General features: G+C 43.8%; 1 protein-coding gene across 1 annotated transcript; it reads left to right on the top strand.

Moving 5' to 3' along the window:
- The first annotated feature begins 788 nt into the window (after positions 1 to 788).
- LOC109200999 (uncharacterized) lies at positions 789 to 2,859 on the top strand. Its single transcript, XM_019356574.2, has 2 exons — positions 789 to 998; positions 1,513 to 2,859. The coding sequence occupies exons 1-2, from the start codon at positions 959 to 961 to the stop codon at positions 2,358 to 2,360; spliced, it is 888 nt and encodes a 295-aa protein (XP_019212119.1). The 5' UTR covers positions 789 to 958; the 3' UTR covers positions 2,361 to 2,859.
- Positions 2,860 to 9,026: the final 6,167 nt, after the last annotated feature.

The raw sequence follows: 9,026 nt of genomic DNA, 5'->3' as shown, positions 1-9,026 counted from the left end.
ATAGTTTTACTTTGTTTTATTTGCTGTTTTATTTACTGTTATATTGTTTTATATTTCCATTTCCTGTGTTGTAAAGCACTTTGTGATTTTGTATCTGTGAAACGCGCTATATAAATACATTTTACTTACTTACTTACATACAGATATCTCTAACTATAATAATGACTGAATGCTGTGAATGTCCCAAAAGCCCACAGTATGAACTCTACTTCAACTAATAAGTCACTAAGATAACATAAAAAGGAAATTCAATATGTCCACAGGATCTCCTGTGTGAAAACAGCTAGCTGGAAATGAAAAAAAGAGAAAGCTTGAAACCTTCAGAAAGCAGATTGACAAATTTTACAATAACCTCAGATAACATCCCCAAAATATTACGACTTTTGAACTTGTTGCTATCTGTGACATCATACTTGGAAGTCTTGATATGCAGAAAACTCTAAAAACTATTTTAAAAAAGTGTAAAACAATGGTACAATGATACAGAGGGGCAGTCATACTTTGAAATGATCAAGACTAACCTGACAGTCATTCAATGCATGAATCACAAGTTAAAAGGCAATTTTAATATATTCCTAATGCCACTTCCAAGTTTTTTAACTCCTCCAACCACCGCATGGCCAACACACACACACATATATATATAGATATATATATATATCTATATATATATAGATATATAGATATATATCCACGTTCGCAGCATGACGTCACATTGGAATCCGACGTATGACTTCACGAATCAGCGTGAGAACCCCGTGTATCCATGACTACGCTCTGTAAAAAAAACATTTAGCAGCGTTTCTTGCAGCACAGATTACTGTCTCTCAGCTACAGCAGAAAACGTTTTTAAACTTTTCAGCTATTTTAACGATAGTCAAAATTGTAAACAGCCAGTTTAAGTTTGCAGCTTACTGATCACTTTCCTCCAGTCCAGTGGATTTAAACCATTTTTAAAATGGATAGCGGAGACGGTGAGATCAACGGCGCTAACCAAAGTAAGAACATCTCATTTCAATTTTCTGATGTATTATCTGACAGTTTGTTACAACACATGCTCGTAAAGGCCTCGGTCACACAGTCTAGATACCTCCGTTTGGTGCGGTGTTTCTCCCGGTACATCAACTGTTTCCTGACCGCCTATGGGGGATTGGAGAATATACATGTTTTTGTCTAAGCAGGGATGTTTCACGGGCTTATTTAAATGCTGGTGCTGCATGCTATTTTCAGCTTAAATTTGAGATTGAATTGTTTTGTAAAATGAAAGAAATAACCTTATGATCTTTATGAAAATTAAGCAGTTTTGTAGTATTTTATAATAGTGACTGTGGCCTGAGGAAAAGCTGATATTCAAAGCTAATAAGTTCATCACAACTGCAGTGCATGCAATAGTAACCTCACCTATGTAGTTTTTAGCACTTAGTTTTCAGGTGCACCAATATTGCATAACTGGAATTTGTGGACTGTTCTCTCATCATGAGTGTTAAATATAAAATATTTCTCTGTTTCTAGATGTGCAGCTAAGATTTCGCCCGCTGCTCCATTTAGTGGAGCGCTTTGAACATTACGCTGCAGTAGGTCCAGAGATGAGTTTGCTCCGGGATACTATCATGCGTGGGTTGTTCAATGAGTTCAGCCTGGAAACTGCGATTGAAATTTTTTATAATACTCTGGGGCTTGGAAATATTGATGATATTGCACGAGTGGACCTAGCTCTGCAAGCAGCTGGCATAGGATTAAATCCAGCAGTAGGAGCAGAAGGTCCCTGGGACAATGAAGCACTACCTGTTCCAGCAGCTGACATGGAAAACAACCTGGCCGGTTTAGCTGAAGATCACTGGGACCATCAAGGTCTTCATCTACCGGCAGTAAATGTGGACATTAATCTGCCCCGGGAAGAAGATCAGTTTGCTGATGACATGTGGTGGGTCTGGGAAAGTGACATTGATTCTGGCGCTGAAAATGAAAGCGACCTTGAAAGCGAATCTGAGGATGAGGTCCCAGAGTTAATACCTGTCATCCCAGAACCTCAAGAATCCGGGAGCCCTCCAAGAGAGGGAGCTGATGAAAGCGATCTCTTTGGCTCCAGGAGGCGCCAAAGAGAGGAAAATAATAATGGCGACAGTAACGAGATGAACAGGAAGCGATTGAGGAGCCTCAACTCAGGCAACGAACCGTCAGACACCACCTCCGAAAGTGAGGATAATGAAAATGAAGACACGGTGTCATCACCCTCTACTTCAGCTGACACAGAAGCAGGACAGAAGAAGAGAAAACGGGATGATGATGATGAGGACAATGGAAGAGACAAAAAATGTGTAAAAAGTAACAAAATTGTGCTGCTGGACCCTCAGGATTGACCCCCCGACCCCTCTCACCCTCCTATGTGGTGTGTTTGTGTGTGTGCACCATCAGAGACTGTGACTTTGAGAATCTGGAAGTGCCTGGTGGCATCTTTATCTGTCCTCCTTGTTGTTTACAAGGAGAGTTATTTATAAACTCTGTTCCTCAAAAGCTGGCAACATTAGAGACTGCTACTCACTCCAGGGCTTCCCCAGAGGCTGGGTTACAACCCTCAGCTAACTCTGGACCCCTGGAGGCCAAGATGCCAGCTAGGGACTGCACCCGGCTGTCACTGCCTGAGCAGGGTCAGTGCTCTGCGCAGCTGCAGCCCTCTTTATGTGTGCCAGAGGCCCACGAGCCTGCTGGTTTTGTTTTGTGTGTGCCAGGGGCGCCCATGCCTACTGGTTTTGAGCCTGTTTTTGCTGGGGGGACCGAGGAGCCCGTCCAGCCTGCGCCGTCATCAGCAGCTTCCGCTGAGGGGTCTCAGAAACCGCTTCAGCCTGCTGCTTTCGCTGGGGGACCGAGGTGCCCATCCAGCTATCACCATCGCCTGCAGTGCCACCACCTGCGGCTCCCACGCCGCCGCCTGCAGCGCCTCCGTCTCCGGCTTCCACGCCGCCGCCTACAGCGACATCCTCGTCTGGTCCAGCCTCCGTGTCTGCATCCGCGCCTGGTCCAGCCTCCGTGTCTTCTTCCTCCCCTGGTCCAGCCTCCGTGTCTTCTTCCTCGCCTGGTCCAGCCTCGTGTCTTCGCCCTCGTCTGGTCCAGCCTCCGTGTCTTCGCCCTCGCCTGGTCCAGCCTCCGTGTCTTCTTCCTCGCCTGGTCCAGCCTCCGTGTCTTCGCCCTCGCCTGGTCCAGCCTCCTGTCTGCATTCTCGTCTGCTGCAGCAGCTTCATCATCACCATCCTCGCCTGCAGCAGCAGCAGCTTCATCATCATCATCCTCGCCTGGCCTGGCCTCTGCTTCATCATCATCATCCTCGCGTGGCCCAGCCTCTGCTTCATCATCATCATCCTCGCCTGGCCCGGCCTCTGCGTCAGCTTCAGCTTCGCCTGGCCCGGCCTCTGTATCAGCTCCAGCCTCGCCTGGTTTCTTCAGCAGCAGCTTCAGCCTCATCCTTCTCCTCATCCTTGCCTGGTTCTGCTGTTGGCACGCCGCCATCCGGTCCGCGTCTACCGCATCATCATCACCGGCCGTTTTCTCGGCCGTTGGCTGGTCATCATCGCCGTTGTGGGCGTCCTCCTGAACGAGGTTGTCGCCGCCACTGCCTTCTTCGTGGACGGCCTCCCGAACTGTCTCAGCCTGGCCTTCTGTGCTATCGGCCCCCAGGCCGGCCACCTGAACTATGTTTCGGACTCTGCTCCCCTGTGTGTTTTGTTTGGGACTCTAGCTCCTCCATTTCCTTCCATTTATTAAACTGATTTGTATTACATTAGACTGCTGATTTATTGTGAATGAATGATATTGTTTTATGATGCATTATACTGCGGAGTTATAAGAAATACCGTTTTCAGAGAGTCATGGCCTTATTTGTCTGATTAGAAGAGAACAGAACATACCGGAGAGGTTTTCTGCCCCATCTCATCAGGAGGAGATAAAACAGGGAGCCAAGGCCGCCACTTAGGCACCGTAAGAGAGAAAGAATGTGAATGTTTAGGGTTTTACGACTAGGTGGGGACCAGTAGAGGCTATAAGAGGCTGAATAACCCTCCACCATTTTGAGATTTGCTGTGACCCTCTGCATGCATGTCTCCCCATCCGGATGGTTTATGCTCATAAAGTATTGAATTGTATGGAAATAAATAATTGTTGATTGAGCATTTATACACCGAGTATTGTCCTTCCTTCAGCCCAAAGATTAAAAGAATTGGGAGATTTTAACTTCCTGTCTAGGTTGTTCATTGCAGCAGATAGTTGCCCCCAACTGAGCCTGCTTTCAGAAAAATATGTAAACACTAACCAAATTGTGCTGTTAGACACTCAGCATTGACTTCCATCTCCAATGAGTTCCAATGTGCAGTCTGTGAGTCGCACATTGTTGAGTTATAAGTGTTTCCAACTCGTCTTCATCATTACAGCAGGAAGCTGTAAAGTTTGAGTTGTAAGGGAGCTGATTTAAAGGTGGATGCTGAAATGGCTCAGGAATTGCCAGGACATTCATAGACTTTTTCATAGTTTTACATACTGTATGTAGAATTTGTTTTGCTGATGTTGATGTGTAAGCAGCACTTTTGCTGATGTTTGTGTCAGGTGTAGCTTGGTGTCACTCTTTATTAGTGCTGAGCAGTTTCAGATGTTCAAATTTTTGAAAGTACACATGAGAAAAAGAGAGAACTCAATGCCACAAATAAGCAAAACACTGTCCAGCAGCTGCTCAGCACTGGCTGTTACTAAAACCACACTTACAAAATATTCAGATGATCAAAGTGTTGTGGAAAAATAAACTGAGAATTAAAACAAAACTGATTTTCTGAGATTTATTGAAAGAAATGTTTGCAAAGGGATGAAAACAGCACAGACAGGCTTCGTACCAGCATTGACAAATAGGCAAAAATAATATGGAAAGCAAAGACATCCTGTCACAATCACAGGCTAATAGTAACTTTTGCAGGCTTTATGGTGGCAGAGTATGGAAAATAGGTCTCATGTATTTCTGGTACTTCAAAAAGTGTTTTTCTGGGACCTGACATGTTTCATCATGCTATTAATATTTAGTTGTTATTCTAATAAAGAATAGAAGTTAAAACACTTCTAATAGTACTAATTTGCCTCTCCCAAACACTTCCCATGTGGCTTGAAGAGGGGGTGTTCAGAACAAACTCACTTTCAAACTGTACTTTCTGCAGCTTGTGCACTTGTAGATGTGAGAAGCAACTGCATTGCTGTGTCCTGTGATCAAATCCCATTGGAGCGCAGCTCGTTTACAGTTATTCCCCTTCCTTGATGCTGCACTTTTTTGTGATAGTGTTTAATAAGTAAAGACGACACATGACTTGAATTGGGAATAATGGCAGGATGTTTGATATATGGGTGCAGAGTTGCTCTTGTTAAACGTCCTCCCTGCTCATCAACAAATGGACTTAGGCTGTACAGCTTGTGTGTCTTGTCCTTCAGTTGAATGTCCTTTCCTCTAGTTAAGTCCTTAAATTCTTTGCTGAATGTGTTTTCCTGTGCAAGTTTTATTATGAACAGTTCCGCCTTTTGTCTGACTTGTGTTTTCACCTTTTGTTTGTGTGAGTCCTTTGAAATCTTTCACAAATTTCTGTAGACAAGCAATAGCTTTAACAGCTCTTCTCCAGTCTGAGAATTTGGTGAGACGGTCTAGTATTCTTCTCCTTTCTTCTACTTTGGTGTTGGACACATCTACTGTTTTCAGCTCTGGATCGTTGGGCTTGACTTCAGTAAACTCGTCATTTTCAATGGGTAGCTCGCTTTGCCACAAAAACTCTGGACCTTTAAAGCAGTTAGAGTTGAGCAGCTGTTGGACACAGAGTCCTATTGATGCATGGTCTACACAATTACTTTCAGATGGTACTTGATGCCACTGTCGTGGGTCTGTGAGTGACCTTATCCTTTGAATCCTATTTGCCACAAACACGTGAAATCTCTTTGCATCATTGTTCACATTCCCCAACACTACCGTGGAATCTATCCTGAAGTGCTCTTCAAGATCACTTATCTCCAGCTCATTTCTTAACCTTACACTTGTTCTTGCTGCAACTACTGCAGCCGTTAGTTCAAGTCTAGGAACAGTAGTGACCTTGGTTGGGGCTACATGTGCCTTTCCCAAGACTAAGGCACAATGAATATCCCCTTTGGATGTTACTGTTCTTAAATAACTACACTGTCTGTAGCCTGTCACACTAGCGTCTGAAAAATGGTGTAATTCACATTGTGCAATGTCTGTGTTTGCAGGTAGGACACATCTTTGAACTTTCACCTTTGACAGGTTAGGTTTTGAAGATCTAGGAGCCAGGATTCCCACTGTGTGCGGAGATCATCTGAGAGTGGCTCGCCCCATCCAACTTTCTCTTGACATAACTGATTTGCTTTCCTCTTAGGATGAAGGGTGCCACAAATCCCAGTGGGTCATACACTGATGCTATTGTGCGCAGGATTCGTCTTCTTGTCGTTGGGTGCTCTTTTACAGTTATTCTGAACGGAAACTGATAGGTTTGTAGCTTAAACCGATTCGCTGGAACGTTGAAGACAATGTAATTACACAGCAAAGCAAGACACGAGTAGGCAAAGTTCTTTATGTTTTACGTGCACGGGAGAGAACTGAACAAACGCCGTTCCTTCGCTTGACCCCAGTTACTCTCGTCCGCTCCCCCGTAACGCTGCTCTTTTATTGAGGTTACATAAATATACATAGGTTCATTTACATATGACGTCTACATACACACAAAGAGTACCTTGCCTGTGGTTTTGTAAGTGTGTGTGTGTGTGTGTGTGTGTGGTGTGTGTGGGGTCAGAGTGTGACCCCATAAAGACTTCCCTAAACCTGCTGGCCTGGAAGTCCAGCAGTTCATCTAAACAAAAGGCACTTAGCCTAAAACAGATATAGATACGTTTATCCTACCATAAAACAATAAGACAAGGTACGACCTCTCCCATGCTCCCAGAGTGCTCTGGAATGCACACAAAGTTTGCAGACTATTAAGGATCAAACCTCTACCAATCTACACCTAATTATAAAACTCTAAGAATATATAAGTAGATATTTCTAAGCATAAATGACAATCAACAATACAAAAACCTAACAGAAACTCATCAGCAGAAACGCACCACTGAACACCAAGTGCCCTTCCCATTAATGGCTCTCCAAGTGCCAGATCTAAGTCCTTAAATCTTTCTGTACACTTTTCTCTCGGCAATGACTTTATCACATTTTCACTGTTTGATATGAACTTGTGTAATCTTAGTTTACCTGTGCTACACAGTTCTCTACACAGTTCTTTGACTAATTTTATGGCTTCTGCTTCTGACATAACACTTACAAGTCCATCATCTACATAAAAGTTCCTTTGAATGAACCTCACAGTGTTTGGAGTGAACTTTCTCTCACCTTGCGTGGCTAGATGTTTTAAACCAAAGTTGGCACAGCCAGAAGAAGCAGCACCAAAGTAGTCCTGGTTTTGGTGTTACATGGAACTGGTGAAACATTTGTTTGACGTCGCACATTACAGCAGTGAAGCCCTTCCTGAACCTACGAAGCACTCCCACCAAAGTGTTTGTGAGGTCAGGCCCTGTAAGCAGGTGCATTTTCAGCGAGGTGTCTTCATATTGTGCAGAGCAGTCAAAGACTACGCATATTTTGCCGGGCTTTTGAGGGTGGTGTACCCCATGGTGGGGAATATACCAAACAGGAGTATTACAGAGTTCTTTCTCCGGCATTTTCTCTGCATCACCACATGTTCTCCATGAAATTTGCATAGTCTGTGTGGTACCTTTGGTCCTCTCCAAAAGTTGATTCTGTTCATCTGAACGTAGCGTTTTGTGGAAGAAACGTTTTGTCACTCATCCAAGTGACTTCTTCAGTCTCAGCTGACTGCAGGTTTCCCCAATCTTATAAACAGTACATTTGCATAGTGACTGAAACCAGCCCACTGAAGGAACAATGGGCTGGGAGGTCAGCTCCTTAATCTTAATTATGCAAATTCTCATGACCCATTCATCAACAACCACTGACCAAAACCCACTGATCAAAGACCACTGATCAATGGCCATGAGTACCATTCACAGAGAGTTGGGGAATGGCTGCAATCACAGCATTGTAAGATGGCGAAAGATGTTGTAACATGGTAGACTAATGTGCCTGTGTTAATTCAGCTCCATATTATTGTGTTGAGTTGCACTGGGTTGGGAGTGGTTGTGTGTGTGTCACATTTTTGGTGAGCCAATGGCTGGAATGGGGTTGGACTAATTAGAGGCAGGTGTACTTGATTGCACTGATACACTGGTCTACTTATAGCCCACACTACAAACACTACTGTGTCATTTTGTCTCTCTGTGCAGGTATGTAATGTGATGAAATCTGGTATGTTTGGGATGGATGGGTTTTGTGCTATGAATTCTATAGTGAATGTGTCATTTTGTCTCTCTGTGCAGGCCAGGGCCTATTATATGCCACAGCCTAAAGGCAGCAGAGTTGCAGAGGCTGGAGTGACCACTGGCTGTCTCAGAGGACAACTTCTTCTTTTTTTTTTTTAACCTGTCCCGTTTGGTTCTTTTGCCATCAGAATTATTGTCTAAAGACGAAGAAAGATGCCCAACGGATTACTTTACCATCCCAGCCTTGCCGTAATGGTCCATTTGATTCAACTTTTTATTGTTTATTTTATTTTCACTTGCTGAATACGGGACAGACTTGACTGGAGGAGAGAACATGGAGAAAGAAAGAGGGAAAGAAAAAAACCTGACAAGAGGGACGGGGGAAAAAGGGCAAAAAACAAAAACCAACAAAATAAGCACACAAAAAATGTAACTATATATCGATCACCTGGATCACCTGTTGAGAAAGAAAAAAGAAAGCAAGCAGAAGAAAACGAGAGTAATAAACAAGATCACAATGATATATGGGAATATGACAGTAAATAGTAAATATTAAACATTATTGTGCAGCATGTGAGATCGACAGCGCACAGTGTGCTTTGAGGTAGGAGCCAAAAAGGGTGTAGTTT

Source organism: Oreochromis niloticus, unplaced genomic scaffold (assembly GCF_001858045.2).
Source record: "Oreochromis niloticus isolate F11D_XX unplaced genomic scaffold, O_niloticus_UMD_NMBU tig00007866_pilon, whole genome shotgun sequence".
Lineage (NCBI taxonomy): Eukaryota > Metazoa > Chordata > Actinopteri > Cichliformes > Cichlidae > Oreochromis > Oreochromis niloticus.
The sequence above is the reverse complement of the archived record's forward strand: the minus strand, read 5'-3'. Positions and strand labels throughout refer to the sequence as shown.